Source organism: Diplotaxodon limnothrissa, linkage group LG10, assembly GCF_057381915.1.
Source record: "Diplotaxodon limnothrissa isolate DT_005_m linkage group LG10, D_limnothrissa_male_GT1.1, whole genome shotgun sequence".
NCBI lineage: Eukaryota > Metazoa > Chordata > Actinopteri > Cichliformes > Cichlidae > Diplotaxodon > Diplotaxodon limnothrissa.
The window spans coordinates 34,808,187-34,827,653 of record NC_140605.1 but is presented as its reverse complement, the minus strand read 5'-3'; the positions used below and the strand labels follow the sequence as shown (position 1 = coordinate 34,827,653).

The 19,467-nt window shown below is 45.4% G+C and overlaps 2 protein-coding genes across 2 annotated transcripts; both read right to left on the bottom strand.

Moving 5' to 3' along the window:
• Positions 1-556: 556 nt before the first annotated feature.
• LOC146624814 (complement C1q-like protein 4) lies at positions 557-15,485 on the bottom strand. Its single transcript, XM_085363474.1, has 5 exons — positions 15,468-15,485; positions 14,869-14,899; positions 1,928-1,990; positions 987-1,118; positions 557-885 (listed from the first exon to the last, which is right to left on the bottom strand). Exons 1-5 carry the CDS (start codon positions 15,483-15,485, stop codon positions 608-610), a joined length of 522 nt encoding a protein of 173 aa, XP_085219600.1. The 3' UTR covers positions 557-607.
• Positions 15,486-15,811: 326 nt separating this feature from the next.
• Positions 15,812-19,334, bottom strand: LOC146624813 (neuronal acetylcholine receptor subunit alpha-10-like). Its single transcript, XM_085363473.1, has 6 exons — positions 19,208-19,334; positions 18,954-19,099; positions 18,705-18,859; positions 18,381-18,627; positions 18,022-18,307; positions 15,812-16,512 (listed from the first exon to the last, which is right to left on the bottom strand). Exons 1-6 carry the CDS (start codon positions 19,332-19,334, stop codon positions 15,812-15,814), a joined length of 1,662 nt encoding a protein of 553 aa, XP_085219599.1.
• Positions 19,335-19,467: the final 133 nt, after the last annotated feature.

Below are 19,467 nucleotides of genomic sequence, written 5' to 3'. Positions count from 1 at the left end.
TCTGTGTCTGCATTTGGATGAAAAATAAGGAAACATTCCTCCACAGCACTGACACACATTTTTATATCAAACTAAATCAGCTGTTTACATTTTTATCATGATAGTCAGATTAGGTTTAACATCTGTTAAGAGTTTAAGAAAAACACCTGCATGATTATCAAAGAAGAGAAAAAAACTGTTGGATTTTGCTCAACTTAACAGGAAAGACTCCAGTTAAAAGCAAACATGTGGGCCAGCAGTCACCAAAATAACAGACTGACCAACACAGGACAGTGGAGCCAATAAAAAACGATGCCGTTTACCAACTTATAGAAAATAGTCAGGACCTAATGGAGGAGCAGCACTTTGTGAAGAGCTAACTCAAAGAAAGGACAAAGAGAAGAGAATCACTGAGCATTTAACTGGATTGATTTGAATCAAAGATAACAAGAAGAAGTAAATTATCTGAGTCAGTAGAAACAAATAAACACAAAACTAGAACCCAACCAGAAAGAGAGAGAGAGCAAGAAACTGATTATGGCAAATGATTTACTTCCTGTTTATCTAATGGCTAAGCTCCGCCCACACAGGACAGGCCAAACAGGAAGTGTTGGAGCTGTCACACCTCTCACATGGTGAAGATCAGATGACCACTGAAGGTGTTATGATGGTTTTCATTGTCATATATCTTTGCATTAGGCCAAAGACGTACAAACACCTGATCTCCAACCTCTAGAAGCAGTGAGGCTCCATGAGAGCCACTGACACTACCAGATCCTTGATTTCCGTATGCAAGAAAAATGTGTTCTCCATTCCTGACCAACACAGCACCTGCAACGCCATCAACATTCGCAAGTATGGTCCAGACAAAGTGGTAGACTCCTCTCACTGGTGCAGTGAAAATACCTGTGGGACATTTGTTTTTGTTCTGTTAAATCAGCTGTTAGAACATCTGGAACATCAGCCTGACGTCAACATAGCTGAGAAGTGACATTCAGTGTTATGACCTGTGTGTTTGTTGTAAGCATTTCCAGTGTTTGTGACAACATGTTTGAAGACCAGAGTGGTCTCTGTGTTATAGGGTCCAGTATATCCACTTCCTGTCTCCAGCTGAGAGGCTGAGAAAGCCACCCGTGTGACTGAGAGAGAGAGAAATGTCATTATTTTGAACTTTCTGTTTTAGAGTTACTCTTACTGAAAAAATGACCATGACCACAACTTTCATCTCAACAAAAGAAACAGCCAAAAGCATTTCATTGTCACAGAAGAAATCAGACTCTGTGATTGGAAACTGAAATTTGATTGGATCTATTTTTTAAGGATGCCAGACAGGAAGTTATTTTGTAGCTTCTGCGAAAACAACAAACTGTGTTACTCAGTGTTTTAGTTGCATCTTGGTTTGTGCTTCAGACAAACATGAACTCAGTTTAATGTCATTCAGTAAATTTGATCCAGTAATGAACTTAATGTGTGCTCTGAAACTTGAATTTTAAAATGTGATGTTGAGCTGACCAGAGCAGTTTTTAGTTTCAGTGTCTAACATTAATCCATTCAGACATAGATTTTTGAATTCAGGTCAATCATCCGTCCATTTCCTTCCACTTATCCTTGACAGGATTGCAGGGGGCTGGAGCCGATCCCAGAGTTAGGGGTACACCCTGGACAAGTCACCAGTCGGTCGCAGGGCTAAGACATAGAGACTGACAGACAGACATTTGCATTCACACTCCTACCCACATTCACACCTATGGGCAATTTATGATTACCAGTTAACCTAACCCCATTTCCGCGTGTCTTTGGACCAGAGTACCTGGAGAGAACCAAACGAACACGAGGAGAACATACAAACTCAGCACAGAAAGACAGTGCTAATCACTGCGCCATGTTGCAACCCTAATTACATAAATGTGTGTTTTTCTATTTATATTTTCAGATTCCCACACAGTACCTTCTAGCTGCTGCTTCAGCTGATCAGTCTCAGCCTTCTGACTCTCCAGCTTCACTGCTTGTTCTGAGAAAATGCAAAATGAAAGAAATCTCACTGACAGCACACAGTGATTCACATGGTTTTCTCTGTAAGTAAGAAAGTAACTGTGACTCTTATTCTGTTCATGCTACACTCAGCAGTAGTCTCTATGGGCAGAACTTTGTGCCATCACAAACTGGATTTGAATAAGTTAAATTCGAATTTGAATTGCTCAGATTGAATCTGAATTGTAACTTGAATAAATCAGACTCAGAGAGACTTTATTTATCCCAAAAGGGGCAAGAAAGATACAACAGAGCAGCATGATGTTGAAGATAAGGACAGGGCATAAACAGGCAATAAGAATGAGATACTAAATACACAGAATATACATTATATACACAGTTTTAAAATTTCACTGTTTTGAATGCTTTTTAATTTATAAAAATTAAAAACATATATATGTATATATACATATATATAACATATATACAACATATAAACACCCAGCACGCCCCTGCGGGCGGTTTATCCTTCAAGCTCGGGTCCTCTACCAGAGGCCTGGGAGCTTGAGGGTCCTGCGCAGTATCTTAGCTGTTCCCAGGACTGCGCTCTTCTGGACAGAGATCTCCAATGTTGTTCCCGGGATCTGCTGGAGCCACTCGCCTAGCTTGGGAGTCACCGCACCTAGTGCTCCGATTACCACGGGGACCACCGTTACCTTCACCCTCCACATCCTCTCGAGCTCTTCTCTGAGCCCTTGGTATTTCTCCAGCTTCTCGTGTTCCTTCTTCCTGATATTGCTGTCATTCGGAACCGCTACATCGATCACTACGGCCGTCTTCTTCTGTTTGTCTACCACCACTATGTCCGGTTGGTTAGCCACCACCATTTTGTCCGTCTGTATCTGGAAGTCCCACAGGATCTTAGCTCGGTCATTCTCCACCACCCTTGGGGGCATCTCCCATTTTGACCTCGGGACTTCCAGGTTATACTCGGCACAGATGTTCCTGTACACTATGCCGGCCACTTGGTTATGGCGTTCCATGTATGCCTTGCCTGCTAGCATCTTGCACCCTGCTCTTATGTGCTGGATTGTCTCTGGGGCATCTTTACACAGCCTGCACCTGGGGTCTTGCCTGGTGTGATAGACCCCAGCCTCTATGGATCTTGTGCTCAGAGCTTGTTCTTGTGCTGCCATGATTAGTGCCTCTGTGCTGTCTTTCAGTCCAGCTTTGTCCAGCCACTGGTAGGATTTCTGGATATCAGCCACCTCCTCTATCTGCCGGTGGTACATACCGTGCAGGGGCCTGTCCTTCCATGATGGTTCCTCGTCTCCCTCCTCTTTCTTGGGTTTCTGTATATATATATATATATATATATATATATATATATATATATATATATATATATATATATATATATATAGCCATCTTCATTCTGTCAACAGAAACCTGCTGTATAACTGTCATCTGTTAATCTGAGAGTTTTATAACGAGGGGAAAAGAGGCGTGAATGAGGAGGTTTCTGCCCCACATGTCCCCTCATCCTCCACCTGACACACTGCAGAGCCACAAGACCACGCCTCCTACAGGTGCTGTTGGTGAATGATTGAAGAAGCAGACTGCATGAATAAACAAACAGGGTCATGTAAACAGAGCAGGAATGAAGAGACTCTTTGCAGTAGACTATGTACACAGAGTTCATGCATATATATGTATATATAATTCCTAAGGTCCTAAGTTAATTTGTAAATTTTGTAGTAAACTGTAAATTGTAAATATTGTAAAACTTTTCTTCTGTCATTTAATGGTCGGGCATTGTACAGCTACAAGCATTTCACCCCCATGTCATACTGTGTATGGTTGTGTGTGTGTGACAAATAAAATTTGAATTTGAATTTGATATGCATATATTTATATATGTATACTCTGAATATAAATAATGGATATAACCACCATACCATAGCTGTTGTATTCACCTTTGGTTTGACATTCTCAAGATTTGCTGTCATGTTTTTTTTTCAAGTCTCAATTTGATTTCATTTTATTTATACGGTGCAAAATCCCAACAACTGCTGCCTGAAAGCACTTTATATTGTAAGGTAGACCCTCCAATAACAATCTGGACATCACAGCAGTGCTTGGACTTAACAGCTAACACTAGCACTGCATAGCTAGATTTGTTAGCATCCATAATCCACTATGTTTGTATGTTTAACAGCATACTGAAATGCATGTAATAAAATGTGCTACATACAAAGAACTGCCAATTACAACCACAACGTGAACAGATATTCATTTCAAAACAGCCATAATAAAGATTAAATTGAACGTTTTTTAATAGTTTTAGCTTTGGCTTCACAGAGCAAGAGAGAGCAAACATTTGTTTGTCAAGTGTGTTAAAAGAACCAAAGTACAATTCAACAAAACGAAGAACTGTAACTCATTGACCTCAGCTTCTCCATGATTACTTGAAATCAGCTGATGTTTAATTTGGCTGCATGTCTTCCTGAGACAAAAACAGACACAGGATTTGTGCCTCACTGTATCCAGGTATTTCAGACCAACATACAGACCTCAAAAATGCATTTATTGCATTAATTAGGTTTTCTTTAACTGTAGTAACCACAGAGTCATGTCACAGCTATCCAGCACTGGAAAGATCACTGCCTGCGTTCTTTTCAAGTGATTCCTCCGTCTGTCCGGAGAAATCTTCCATGAATCGTCGTGGTTTCAACTCCACCCGTGACACAAACCGCAGCCAGACTGCTGCAATATGAAAACAAAAAGAATCAGATCCTTGGGGTGGACCAGTTTTTGGCGCAGCATGTTTTAGGGCAGCGGTCCCCAACCCCCGGGCCTCAGACCGGTACCAGTCCGTGAATCGTTTGGTACCGGGCCGCGAGAGTTGAGGCTCAGGTGTGAAATGTCTGGTTTTCAGGGTTTTTATCGGTTTTCAGCGTTATTTTGTAAGTTAGACCCTATAATAATACATACAGAGGAAAAAAACAACAACAATCATATGACCCCCTATGAGCAAGCCCTTTGGTGACAGTGGGAAGGAAAAACTTCCTTTTAACAGGAAGAAACCTCCGACATAACCAGGCTCAGGGAGGGGCGGGGCTATCTGCTGTGATTGGTTGGGGTGAGAGAAGGAAGACAGGATAAAGACATGCTGTGGAAGAGAGACAGAGGTTAATAACAGATATGATTCAGTGCGGGACCAGACAAAAAGCGATTCAGAAGACCCTTATGAAAAGGACATCGAGGGAACAGTTTACCCTGCCCGGGATAGGGTTACCGGGGCCCCGCCCTGGAGCCAGGCCCGGGGAGGGTGCTCGAGGGCGAGCGCCTGGTGGCCGGGCCTTAGTCCATGGGGCCCGGCCGGGCACAGCCCGAAGAGGAGACATGGGCCCATCCTCCCGCAGGCCCACCACCCGCAGGAGGCGCCATAGGGGTCGGGTGCATTGTGTGTCGGGTGGCTGCCAGGAGCGGAGGCCCTGGCGGACTGACCCCCGGCTGCCAAGACTGGCAATAGGGACATGGAATGTCACCTCTCTGGTGGGGAAGGAGCCTGAGTTAGTGCGTGAGGTTGAGAGGTACCGGCTAGATATAGTTGGGCTCACCTCTACGCATGGCTTGGGCTCTGGAACCAGTCTCCTGGAGAGGGGCTGGACTCTGTCTCAGTCTGGAGTTGCCCCTGGTGAGAGGCGGCGGGCTGGGGTGGGTATTCTAATATCCCCTCGGCTTGCTGCCGGTACGTTGGGGTTTTTCCCGGTGGACGAGAGGGTTTGTTCCCTGCGCCTTAGGGTCGGGGAACGGGTCCTGACTGTCATCTGCGCTTATGCGCCGAGTGGCAGTTCAGAGTACCCAGCCTTCTTAGAGTCCCTGGGGGGGGTGCTGGAAGGTGCTCCACCTGGAGACTCTGTTGTCCTGCTGGGAGACTTCAATGCTCACGTGGGTAACGACAGCGAGACCTGGAGGGGCGTGATTGGGAGGAACGGCCTCCCTGATCTGAACCCGAGCGGTGCTTTGTTATTGGACTTCTGTGCTAATCACAGTTTGTCCATAACGAACACCCTGTTCGAACATAAAAGTGTCCATAAGTGCACGTGGCACCAGGACGCTCTAGGTCGTAGGTCGATGATCGATTTTGTAATCGTATCACCAGACCTGCGACCATATGTTCTGGACACTCGGGTAAAGAGAGGGGCTGAGCTGTCAACTGATCACCACCTGGTGGTGAGTTGGATCAGGTGGTGGGGGAGGACGCTGGACAGACCTGGTGCACCTAAACGCGTAGTGAGGGTGTGCTGGGAACGTCTAGCAGAGGCCCCAGTCCGTGAGATCTTCAACGCACACCTCCGGCAGAGCTTCAACAGCATTCCGAGGGAGACTGGGGACATTGAGTCCGAATGGACCATGTTCAGCCATGTTGCCGAAGCTGCTGCATTGAGCTGCGGCCGCAGGGTGGTTGGTGCCTGCCGTGGTGGTAATCCCCGAACCAAATGGTGGACACCAGAGGTGAAGGGAGCCACCAGGCTGAAGAAGGAGTCCTATCTGGCTTGGTTAGCCTGTGGGACTCCGGAGGCAGCTGACAGGTATCGACAGGCCAAGCGGAATGCGGCTCGGGCAGTGGCTGAAGCAAAAACTCGGGTGTGGGAGGAGTTCGGAGAGGCCATGGAAAAAGACTTTCGGACTGCCTCGAAGAGATTCTGGCAAACCGTCAGGCGTCTCAGGAGGGGAAAGCGGTGCTCTACCTGCACTGTGTATAGTGCTGGTGGAGCGCTGTTGACGTCGACTGAGAAAATTGTCAGGCGGTGGAAGGAATACTTTGAGGACCTCCTTAATCCCACTGACACGTCTTCCGAGGAGGAAGCAGAGTCTGGGGATGAGGGGAATGACCCGCCAATTTCCGGGGGCGAGGTCACTGAGGCAGTTAAACAACTCCTTGGTGGCAGAGCCCCTGGTGTTGACGAGGTCCGCCCCGAGTTCCTGAAGGCTCTGGACGTTGTAGGGCTGTCCTGGTTGACACGCCTTTGCAATGTTGCGTGGAGATCAGGGGCAGTACCTGTGGACTGGCAGACCGGGGTGGTGGTCCCCATCTTTAAGAAGGGGGACCGGAGGGTGTGTTCCAACTACAGGGGGATCACACTCCTCAGCCTCCCTGGGAAAGTCTATGCCAGGGTGCTGGAAAGGAGAGTTCGTCCGCTAGTCGAACCTCGGATACAGGAGGAACAATGCGGTTTTCGTCCTGGTCGCGGAACACTGGACCAGCTCTTTATCCTCTCGAGGGTACTTGAGGGCGCATGGGAGTTTGCCCAACCAGTCTACATGTGTTTTGTGGACTTGGAGAAGGCATTCGACCGTGTCCCTCGGGGTGTCCTGTGGGAGGTGCTGCGGGAGTATGGGGTGTCTGGCCCATTGCTACGGGCCATTCGATCCCTATACAACCGTTGCAGGAGCTTGGTTCGCATTGCCGGCAATAAGTCGGACTCGTTCCCGGTGGGTGATGGGCTCCGCCAGGGCTGCCCTTTGTCTCCGGTTCTGTTCATAATTTTTATGGACAGGATTTCTAGGCGCAGCCAAGTGGCGGAGGGCTTTCGCTTTGGTGGCCTCAGAATCTCATCTCTGATTTTTGCAGATGATGTGGTTCTGTTGGCTTCATCAGGTGAGGGCCTCCAGCTCGCACTGGAACGGTTCGCAGCCGAGTGTGAAGCAGCGGGAATGAGGATCAGCACTTCCAAATCTGAGGCCATGGTTCTCAGCCGGAAAAGGGTGGAGTGCCCTCTCCGGGTCGGGGATGAGTTCCTGCCCCAAGTGGAGGAGTTCAAGTATCTCGGGGTCTTGTTCGCGAGTGATGGGAGAAGGGAGCCGGAGATTGACAGACGGATTGGGGCTGCAGCTGCTGTAATGCGGACGCTGCACCGGTCCGTCGTGGTGAAGAGGGAGCTGAGTGTAAAAGCGAAGCTCTCAATTTACCGGTCGATCTACGTCCCTACCCTCACCTATGGCCACGAGCTGTGGGTAGTGACCGAAAGAACGAGATCGCGGATACAAGCGGCGGAAATGAGCTTCCTCCGAAGGGTGGCTGGCCTCTCCCTTAGAGATAGGGTGAGAAGTTCGGCCATCCGGGAGGGGCTCAGAGTAGAGCCGCTGCTGCTCCACATCGAAAGGAGTCAGCTGAGGTGGTTCGGGCATCTGACAAGGATGCCCCCTGGGCGCCTCCTGGGTGAGGTGTTCCAGGCATGTCCCACCGGGAGGAGGCCCCGGGGAAGACCCAGGACACGCTGGAGAGATTATATCTCTCGGCTGGCCTGGGAACGCCTTGGTATTCCCCCGGATAAGCTGGAGGAGGTGGCTGGGGAGAGGGAGGTCTGGGCCTCTTTGCTTAGGCTGCTGCCCCCGCGACCCGGCCTCGGATAAGCGGTTGAAAATGGATGGATGGATGGATGGATGGATGATTCAGTGCAGAGAGGTCTGTTAACACATAGTGAGTGAGAAAGGTGACTGGAAAGGAAAAACTCAATGCATCATGGGAATCCCCGGCAGCCTACGTCTATTGCAGCATAACTAAGGGAGGATTCAGGGTCACCTGGTCCAGCCCTAACTATATGCTTTAGCAAAAAGGAAAGTTCGAAGCCTGATCTTGAAAGTAGAGATAGTGTCTGTCTCCTGAATCCAAACTGGAAGCTGGTTCCACAGAAGAGGGGCCTGAAAACTGAAGGCTCTGCCTCCCATTCTACTTTTAAATACTCTAGGAACAACAAGTAGGCCTGCAGAGCGAGAGCGAAGTGCTCTAATAGGGTGATATGGTACTACAAGGTCATTAAGATAAGATGGGGCCTGATTATTTAAGACCTTGTATGTGAGGAGCAGGATTTTGAATTCTGGATTTAACAGGAAGCCAAAACAGGAGAAATCTGCTCTCTCTTTCTAGTCCCTGTCAGGACTCTTGCTGCAGCATTTTGGATCAGCTGAAGGCTTTTCAGGGAGTTTTTAGGACTTCCTGATAATAATGAATTACAGTCGTCCAGCCTGGAAGTAATAAATGCATGAACTAGTTTTTCAGCGTCACTCTGAGACAGGATATTTCTAACTTTAGAGATGTTGGGCAAACACAGATGAACAACACAAACACCACTGTGCACTGTAACAGGAACATGAAGTAATACTGTTAGGATGCCTGTGTTGTTGACCCAGAGGTTTGAGTTTATTATATTATTTATCATTTCTAGTCTTTGGTTTCTTTGTCTGTGTTCTGTCTTATGGTTCACGTCTCGGTTCCCTCTGTTGCAGTGCCTGCGTGTGAGTCTGTGTCTTTAGTTCAGTCTGTGTTGTTTCCTGTTTTATTTTGAAGGTCCATGTCTCATGTTAATGTATCTGGTTTTGCTTCCCCTGTTTCGTTAGGCCTGATTTGCCCCAGCTATGTTTCCTTCCTGTTACTCATTCCCTGATTGCTCCCTCTGTGTATTTAAGCCCTGTGTTTCTCTATGTTTGTGTAGTGATCTACCCTTGTGCCATGCTGTGTGTTCTGTAAGTCTTCCTGTGTAGGTTTATTTTGATATGTCCAGTTATGTTACATCTGAGTTTAGCATTAAAGTTGTTTTGAGTTCAAGTTTTGCCTCCGAGTGTCTGCACCTTGGGTCCTTCTCCTGCCTGCACACAGCTGTTTCATAACCAATACAATACCACAGAGGATGAGAACTAAGGAGTCCAGCCTAAGTGAAAACCCGAATTTCCTTTTAATGTGTAATGATGGCTGTTCTGAGTTGTCGGTTTGTGTTTGTTTTCATAAATATAATTTAAAAAAATAATTCACCCACTTGAACACTGTAGTGCAGGGCCTGGCTGCTTGTAACGCTACTCGTTCATCCAAATCTAGTCAATTTTTAAAATAAAAAAAAACCCAAACAACAACAACAACAACTCGGTAGTGAGTAAACTAACCCTGATCTTTCAAAAAGCAAAATCTAAAACCAGAGAGTGACATTACGGTGACCAGTTTATCTTTTTATACAACTGTTTTAATGGTTTATGTTCCTCCATCTTTGTTAAATATCCACCTTTTTGGTCAGCTCATCAGCAGAGTTTTCAAAGTGTGGCTCACAGGCTAAAGCTGACCTTTGGTAATCTTAGGACAGCAGGAAGTAACTGTAGATCATTCATCCATTCATTGTCTGTGAAGGATCTCAGTCATCCAGGTCATCGTAGTCTAAGGAGCTTGGAAAGAAAAGCGTTCTTTCCAAGCTCACTCCTCAGTCTCAACCTACACAACTCAGAGAAGAACACACACCTGAGGACAGTCAAGAAAAATGGGTGAAGAACTTTTCGGACCGGAATCTCACTGAACCTGAAAAGAGGGTTTTAGCCAAAGGACTCAATTTTGCCATTTCTCTGCAACAGTTGCCCATGGTGGACCTCATCACAGCCACAGAATCTGCCATACGGATTAATAAATTACCACAGACAGAAGCAGAGCAAATCAGCATGAAAGTCTCAGCCACGCTCTCCAGTGCCAAAGTCCCTCCGTCCAACCTCCCAATACAAGAAAAGAAGGCCGTCTCTTCCCTGAGCAAAGACCACAACATCACTGTTTTACCAGCTGATAAGGGAAGGTGCACCGTGGTCCTAAACACTACAGATTACCATACAAAGATCACTACTCTCCTCAGTGACAACAATACCTACGAAGCCTTAAAGCGAGACCCCACAAGCAGCTACAAAAAGAAAGTTATAGCTTGCCTTCAAGACTTTGAAAAGGACAAAATTATTGACCGCCTTACATATCACCGCCTTTACCCAGGGGATGCCATACCCTGCATTTACGGACTTCCTAAGATCCACAAAGAAGCTGTCCCACTCAGACCCATAGTCAGTAGCATAAACTCAGCCACTTATAACATTGCTAAACACCTTGCTACCGTCCTGGCACCTCTTGTGGGGAACACCCCACACCACATGAAGAACGCCACCGACTTCACCGACAAGGTCCAGAAACTTCCCCTGGATCCAGATGAAACCATGGTGTCCTTTGATGTAAATGGCCTGTATTTATATAGCGCTTTACTAGTCCCTAAGGACCCCAAAGTGCATTACACAACCAGTCATCCACCCATTCACACACACATTCACACACTGGTGATGGCAGCTACAGTGTAGCCACAGCCACCCTGGGGCGCACTGACAGAGGCGAGGCTGCCGGACACTGGCGCCACCGGGCCCTCTGACCACCACCAGTAGGCAACGGGTGAAGTGTCTTGCCCAAGGACACAACGACCGAGACTGTCCAAGCCGGGGCTCGAACCGGCAACCTTCCGATTACAAGGCGAACTCCCAACTCTTGAGCCACGATCGCCCGAGAGACTTCTTGTAGTCTCTCTCTTCACTTGCATACCCACCACGGAGGCCGTGGAGACTGTCAGAAAACGACTACAAGAAGACAGCTCCTTGGAGGACAGGACCAACTTCACACCCGATCAGATCTGCACACTGTTAGACCTCTGCCTCACCACTACATAATTCAAATACAACGACGGTTTCTACAGACAAAAACATGGCGGTGCCATGGGCTCCCCCGTGTCACCTATTGTAGCCAACCTTTACATGGAGGAAGTGGAAAGGAAGGCTCTTGGCTCTTTTAAAGGGAGAGTACCCAGGCATTGACAATCCATTCATTGGATTCGCTGTTTGTTTAATTTTGTGCATCGTTGTAAGTTGACATATTTGCAGAACAATTTGTGTCGTGCACTTTAATAATAAAGCAATGTGCTGGTTTTGCACCGTCTTCTCTCACTGTTTCCATTTTAAAGGGAAAGCAGAAGAAAGCTGACATGTATTTTTATAACTACAGGATCAAACATTTCCCAGAGGTTTGTTCAGTCTGATGATGCTGCATCAAAACCTGCAGCATCTATCATACAATGTTTAGATCTTAGGAATCAGTTAAATGAGTCAGACTTCAGACCTTTAGGACAGTGTGGGATGTTTTTATACATGAAAATTATCCACAAGTTCTAAAGAAACATATATTTAAAATCACCTGCTGTCCTTGGGTTTAGCTTGTGCAGTTTTGTGCTTTATTTGCTCCTCCCATCTCAAGACTGACATGACCTTTCTGAGTGCGGGTTATCTATGTAGAGCAACCGTCCAAAGATGCAGCTGCACTGCCCTCTTCTGCAGAGAAGCCAAACTGCAACATCAAGAAATAAAAGTAAACCTGACACGTCCTTCTACTCACCTCTTCTCAAACCAATCTCATGTTTCTTCTGGTTAAAACAATAATAAGTGTTTGTTAGACTCCTTAAAATATACTCTAAAGTAAAAGCTCTTTTGCCTTTTCCATTTCAGGGTCCAGAGGGGGCCGTAGTCTATCCCCCTCCCAGCAACCATACAGCAAGAGGTGGGTTACACCCTGGAAACCTCGCCAACCAGGGCCAAAGAGAGACAGACAACCATTCACTCACCTTCACACCTAAGTGTGATCTAGAATCAGAAAGTACCCCCCCACACACACACGGAGAGCAAACCCCACAGACCCACAATACCACACACACATCATGTCAGAAAAGTCCCAACAAACCTCTGTGAACAAAACAGTTTTAATAAGAACTTTCACGGCATTAACAGAGTGTCCCGTGTGAACAGCTCACAAACCAAAAACACGGGCAGATAAATTTAACAGTTGTTGTGCTGACACTGGATGTTTCAAACACAGCAAAGAAATAAGCAGAGTAACATTTTTCTTGGTTTCATGCATATAAAATTACAGTGATTTTTTATCTTTAGTCTTAAATATTTAGTCTCATAAATTTGCCTTTTTATTCCTTTCATAATAAAGCAAAAGCCTGTCTCTGGCCTTCAGAGGACAAACTAGTTCACAGAGACGTTAATGCTCTATGAGTCTGTAAAACAGCTTCTTTTTTAAAAACAAACAAAAGTTGATGCATTTTTACTCCATCCTGGTAACATAAACAAACCCTGAAGCTGCATTTATAGAGACCAAACCAAAAAAACAGAAAATTCTGTTTTCTTCAAGTGAACCTTCGATAAACTCTGTGCCACTGTGAGGTTAGGATCATCACACACTCAGGATTATAACACTCAGTGTTTCATTGTGCAGACGTGCTGAATCACATGCATTGGATTACAAAAAGACACCAAACCAGAACAAAAAAACAACCTGGCGAACATTGTAAGGGAAACACACATGAGACAGTTTACTGCAGACTGTATGTGAGCCAAGGTTACACCTGCAAAACAGAAAGATGAAGCCAGAGCTGCAGTTCCTCTGATATCCACTCTATCCCTGCAGCTGTTTTGCATCCTCATGATAACTGTGCTGGATGTGACTTATCTTTGGTGTCTTTGACTGACAGCTGTGAATCACCTCGGCTATTTCACCACAGCTGATTGGAGTCCCTGAAATGGACCTCTGGACCGTGTTTGTGCTGTTGGAGTATTTATTTAACCACTAATATGACTGCTGTGCAGTTAAATGTACAAACAGATCATCTAACACAGCGGTCCCCAACCCCCGGGCCTCAGACCGGTACCGGTCCGTGAGTCGTTTGGTACCGGGCGGTGAGAGTTGAGGCTCAGGTGTGAAATGTCTGGTTTTCAGGGTTTTTATCGGTTTTCAGCGTTATTTTGTTATCGTTTTTATCGTTAACTCGGTTTTCCTGGGTCTGTTCACGTGTGTTATGAATAAATCTTCTTTTTTTCGGTACCAGTACTAGTTTTATTTTGTTGTATTTATCCGCGACACCTTAAAGGTCGGTCCGTGAAAATATTGTCGGGCATAAACCGGCCCGTGGTGCAGAAAAGGTTGGAGACCGCTGATCTAACATACCCGAGCTCCAGTTTGGTGAGTGGAATTTTAGGGCTTTACTCATCAGTTATTAACTAATTAGCCGGATCTGTGTCTACAAAGCTGCACCAATAGAGTCTGTGGATACAGTCGGCTAACTATCCAGACAGCCAAAGAAAACTGCAGATGTGAGGCACATTTGGGACAAGCAGTCATTCCCGTCTGAGCTAGCGTTCTAGCATCATGAACCCGTCCTCTCTGATGTCTCTGTTTGTTTGCTCTCAAATGTTTTGCTCAGTTGTTGTAAACTTTTGTGCGATTCCACAAACCCACGTGATTAAAAAAACGATCATATGAGACTTTACGCTTATTATTTAACATGCTGTAGTAAAAGACAAAATGCTGAACAAAGAATCTGTGTGATGTGATGAAACCAATTATTTTGCAAACAGCGTCAATAAAAAAAACATCCAGACGTGTAAAGTAAGACTTTCAAACTCTGATATGAGGCTTTGTGCAGAGCTGTTTAGCTTTTGATCACTGCAAATATTTGGAAGTGATTTTCTGTGTCACTGGTTTTGACTTTAAAAGCAGTAAAAGTGTGAGGTGTGTTTGGATTTAAAATAAAAGTAAACTACATATAATTGCAGGGGTTTTTTCTCCTGGAACTACAGTTTATTTGAGCTTTCTTAGAAACTTAAATGACCACAACTTGTGAGTGAATTTTAGTTTGTTTAAGATTGAGCCTGAAAATGTTTTATCAACCATTTAAAGTTTGTTTTTGTTTTTTTCTTCAGTAGCAAAATGTACCAGAAAGCATTTTTGGAGGGAAAAACCAGATTTGACTCTTATGAGATTTCCCTTTTTTCCTTTTTGTTTCCAGATTATGATTATTTGCAAGAAAACAGTTTGTAGTTCAGATTGTAATCACAGAAGCAGCATTACCATGTTTAGAGTATAAAAAGTCTGTATTTGCCAGACAGAATTGATTCAGATTAAAGTGTGTTAAATATGAATAATGTGGGACAAGAAAGGACAAATTGAACCTATTATTACTTCATCAAGGCTACAAAGTCGAGATCAGATGCATCAAAGCACCGATACCAACTTACCCTCAGGAACAAAGGTGGTGGGGATGCTGTTCTGAGAGTCAGATAGCTCAATGAAAAGTATTAAGGCATGATGAATGGGTTCATAAATGCCTGAATGCTGAAATCTAGAGTGACCAATTCAGTGCTGGAATGAAAACAGTCGCAAGCCTAAAACCTCTGTGATCTGAAGATATGAGCACGATACAACTTAAATTAAGAAAAACAGCAGATCACTTATTTCTAATCTTGTCAGCGTTAATCTCATTAAAATGACGTTAACGTCATAACCGCATTGACGCGGCAAATTTCCGTTAGCAAATTATCACGGATCACCCCGAGCGTGGGGCTGGACCGCGTCAACACATTAGCGCGGTTAGCTCGTTAATGCGTTAGCGCTATCCAGCCCCACGCACGGGGCGATCCGTGATAATTTGCTAACCATACTTGCCACGTTAATGTGGTCATGGTGTTAATGTAATTTTAACGCTGAGATTAACGCTTAGAGCTCTACTCATTTCATTTCATTCATCCTTCTCAACTAACGGCTCTGCAGACACCCATCTACACATCTAACTGGTAAATTTCAGTTGCTGCATCATGCAAACCACTTTGCAACCCACCCTTGATTCTCCCTTCATGCTGTGTCCAACAGAGAGGTGTTTAGCTTCTCCAGCATTTGTTAGGATCTTTGTAAATAATTAGAAACTATTTTTTTCCCAATCATTTTACTTTCATCAGCCTTCAGAGTCTCTTTCAAATCCAAAGATAAGCATTTTAAATTCTGGTGGAAATGATTTTGAGGAAAGCTACCAGGTACCAGCTTACAAAACAGTAAACTGACCCTTAAAACCATCATTCAGTTATTTTTTAGCTGTTTACGTGTGTCAGAAAAAAAGGAATAAAAAATGATTTAATCGTTAAACAAACAATTTTATCATCTCGTGAATTCTTAGGCTGAGCTCCATCAGACGGACTTTCCCAGGATGAGGATGCTCATGAAGAAGGCCATGATGAAGAAGAGCCACATGAAGAAGCGATCCATGACCTTGGCGACCTTCCTCCACTCGCCGATGCGCAGCTGTGCTGCTCGCTGGTCCTGGTAGGAGTTGGCAATGTACTCAACATTCTTGCCCAGTTCCTGGTGTTGGCATAAACACTTCACCAAGATCTCCCTCCTGTTCCCCCCATCTCCACCTCCTCCCTCAACACCTACGCCTTTCTTTTCCTCTTCGTGCTCACCGCAGTTTGATTCCTCCCCTCGCACTACAGCAGCTCCTTTCTCCTGTGAGTGGTCAATGGTCACAAACAGATCCTCTTTCCAGTCTGTCTGGTTGGTTACTTCCTGCCCCATCTTCAGAGGCTCCACCTCCACCTTTCCTCCCCACGCCTTCCCATTGACATCCCAATTTGCTCCTTTGGTGCTGCCGCCATTGGCTGATGGGCTGTCAGACCCCTCCTGTGATAAAGGTTCTTTCCTGGCGCCACCGAGGCAGTTCTCACCCACCTCGTACACGAAGCAGATGCGGGCGAGGTACTTGAGGATGAAGCGCTCGGCCCATTCAGGCACGGGACGAGCCTCCCCGCCACAGTGGTGGATGTTCATGATGAAGATGGTGAGCGCTGTTGATGCAGTGACCATGGTCATGGTGGCAATGTAGTACTTTCCTATAGAAATAAGACACCGAAAAGTCAGGTAGAGGTTGGTGACCCTTATTTGCTGTCCCTATAACTCCAAATCAAGCTTTAGTCTTAGTTGCAGTAAAAGCATACAGCTGGTGAATATAGGACACTCTGATTAACCCTGTGAAGTCTAAAGTGGGTGTGACTACAGACAGCGGCAGACGAGCAAACATTCCTCTTATACTTCTTTATTTACTGCAGAGGCACTTGGGTAGTTGCTGCATTGCTGCATTGAAGTCTCTGAAAATTGAAAGCTGAAAATCACAGTTAGAGTAAGATCCAAGCTGCTTTGCAACCCACCTCCATCCAAGCTCCACCTATCATTTTGATTGGGTCTGTATCTGAATCCTCTTTGTCAGTGGTCCTCTTATCATTGATGCCAAGGCTCAGTGACTCAATGAGAGCTGCAAGCTGGAGGTTTTGAAAGGTCCTCAAATCCATCGACAACAACTGTGCCCCAGCAATCACTGAGATGTGCTACTTTTATCCAAATTACATACTTTAAAGGCATCTACAAAAGACTTCTGAAGTCAGTGAAGGTCATGTCTGACTGTAAACAATCAATGAACACAATAGTGTAAATTAGACTTTATAAACTGGTCAGCATCAGGTGTTGTTGGGCAATCACCAGTATTTTCTGCTAATAGATTTAATACAAAAGATTACATCTTTCACGTAATCTAAAAACAGCCCCACCTTCTCCAGCTTCGATTTTAGACAGAGATCAGCGCGACGGTAAGCAAGAACATCCCTCAGAGAGATGTCCAGTAACCATTCGGAGACCTCAGAGTGATTTTCCGTTTCCTGTTGATTGACTCTTTGGTGACTCCTAAATCCCATTTAGTCTTCCCTTTAACCTGAACCTCATTGTAGGAGCCATTTTCATGTTTTGTGTATTATCTTATGTGTGGGACTAGTTTTCACTTTTTGTGTTTGTAAATGATTGGATTTAAGGTAGGAACATTTAATTAGGGTCAGGTTTAATTGGTTGAAGGGACCAAACAGTTTGTGACTGCTGGGATTTATTTTGGATATTAAGATGAACTGTGGAACAGCAAGTTCAAGCAATGATGAGCAATAAATGCTTAATCTAAACAACGCTGGAGCTATTGGAGTTTCTCCATACCACAAGTTTTCAGTCATATTAGTGACATCATGTCAACCCCACCCATCAAACACCTCAGTGGCTTCAAACATAGGCTTAGCCTCTGCACTCTTTCTGCAGGGAAGCTCTGCTTGCCTAACACATTGGCATAACAGGAAAATCTCTTTGGATTACTCCGAGGATACACTCTAGGGACATCCCTAAGGCTGAAATGTGTCTGTCTGAGGTATCCTAAGGCACCCTCAAATATTAGTAACTTGTCAGATACAGTGTAGCCATGTAACATTTGCAGGAGGGATGATGAATATAAACATTACAATAATTCTGATTCATCATGAATGTTTTTTTTAAATACATAGATGTAAATAAAAGTCAGAGGCTGTTCTCACCTATCAGCGGGACGCTCTCAGAGGGTGGCATGCTCTCAGCTACGAGCAGCTGAAACACGGTGAGGGCCAGCAGCACTGTGACACCCAGAGAAACCTTTTCACCTGAATCCGCTGGCAGGTAAAAGCCCAGCGGAGCCAGAAAGGAGATCATCATGCAGGGAATGAGGAGGTTGAAGATGTAGAAGGAGGCCCGCCTCTTCAGGTGGAGGGAAAAGGTAATGTCTGGGTATGGCTCTGAGCAGCAGCCATACAAGATGACATTTTTCTTGGCTGGCATTCCCAGAACCTGGTTAGAGAAAATTTTGGGTTCGTCAAAACATTCATTAAGGATGTGCTAAACACATGACACCATTACTGACCTCCCATTCCACATTGGGGACAAAGTCTTTCAAGTCGGCGCTGTCCAGGGCATTGATCAAATCCATCTGGTTTCCGTTGTGAGTCCAGGAGCCAAAGGTTAGGTTACACTGCTGCAAATCGAAGGGGAAGAAGGCCACATCAACAGAGCAGGAGCTTTTGGTGATGGCTGGCTGGTCCCACATGACTTGGCCATCGTTACGAAGAACAACATTGGTCTCCATGGAGCTGGAAAACTCATCATCTGCACTATGATAGAAACAAGGAAGGAGTTTGAAAACATCAATAAATATCCTGAAGATCAGCCAGCAGGATGATACACCTACCTGTTATACAGAACAATATCGGGTCTCCAAACGTAGCTGCTGGGTATGCGGATGGTGTCAAGGCCATCATAGTCCTCCTTCTTCCATGTGAGAAAGGCATCCATCCATACCTGGCGGACCCACAGGTAGGTAGTCAGGATCTGGTTCCGCTCATCCTGGTGAAAATCCATGAAAACGGCAAGGTCACACCAGTACCTGCCTGACTAGATACAGCATAAAGAGCTGGATAGGCATTCAGGGTTTGATTACCATGTCAATGATCTGGGAGAGAGTGACCTGTAATGTGACATTGATGATGTAGTCGGTGTCCTCCACCGGCCGCAGAGCATTGGTGTAGTTGGTAAATAAGTCTTTCATCAGTTTCTGAGCGAAGCGCCCATGAGCAGCCCGGCAAACTGAGGATCAGAAAACAGATGACAAGCATAGTGCCGGGTCAGGCAGACCTCAAAGTCATTACCTGCAATCGCAACAGATCAACTGATGCACAACTGTTGTGCATTTACAGGCTGCTTTGCAACCCACCTCTACCTGCTGTGGCAGTCGCTCAGTGAAACTGGTCACAAAGAGGGTGCTGCACCAAAACCTTCCTTGCAATAGCATTGGTTCTAGCAGGTCAATGCAATTATCCATAGTTTGCATGGAAGATGCTGAGATGTGCCTAATTATTAGCTAGGTGCTAGCAAAAGCTATAGTGTGACATCAGATATAAACACAGAACATTTGCCCTCAGAGTAAAAGTTGTGCCTCACCTTTGCAGCCAACA

Bases quoted from the DNA above. Each gene is read 5' to 3' on its own strand.
- LOC146624814 (XM_085363474.1), bottom strand. The intron at 1,991-14,868 runs GTAAGTTGGTAT...GCATTTTCTCAG, and splicing joins CACCACCTTTGTTCCTGAGG to AACAAGCAGTGAAGCTGGAG. The intron at 886-986 runs GTCATAACACTG...AATGTCCCACAG, and splicing joins TGCTTACAACAAACACACAG to GTATTTTCACTGCACCAGTG.
- LOC146624813 (XM_085363473.1), bottom strand. From the start codon at position 19,334: ATGGATAATTGCATTGACCTGCTAGAACCAATGCTATTGCAAGGAAGG. The intron at 19,100-19,207 runs GTAAATGCACAA...TCTGATCCTCAG, and splicing joins GGTGGGTTGCAAAGCAGCCT to TTTGCCGGGCTGCTCATGGG. The intron at 18,628-18,704 runs GTAGGTGTATCA...TTTCTATCATAG, and splicing joins GATATTGTTCTGTATAACAG to TGCAGATGATGAGTTTTCCA.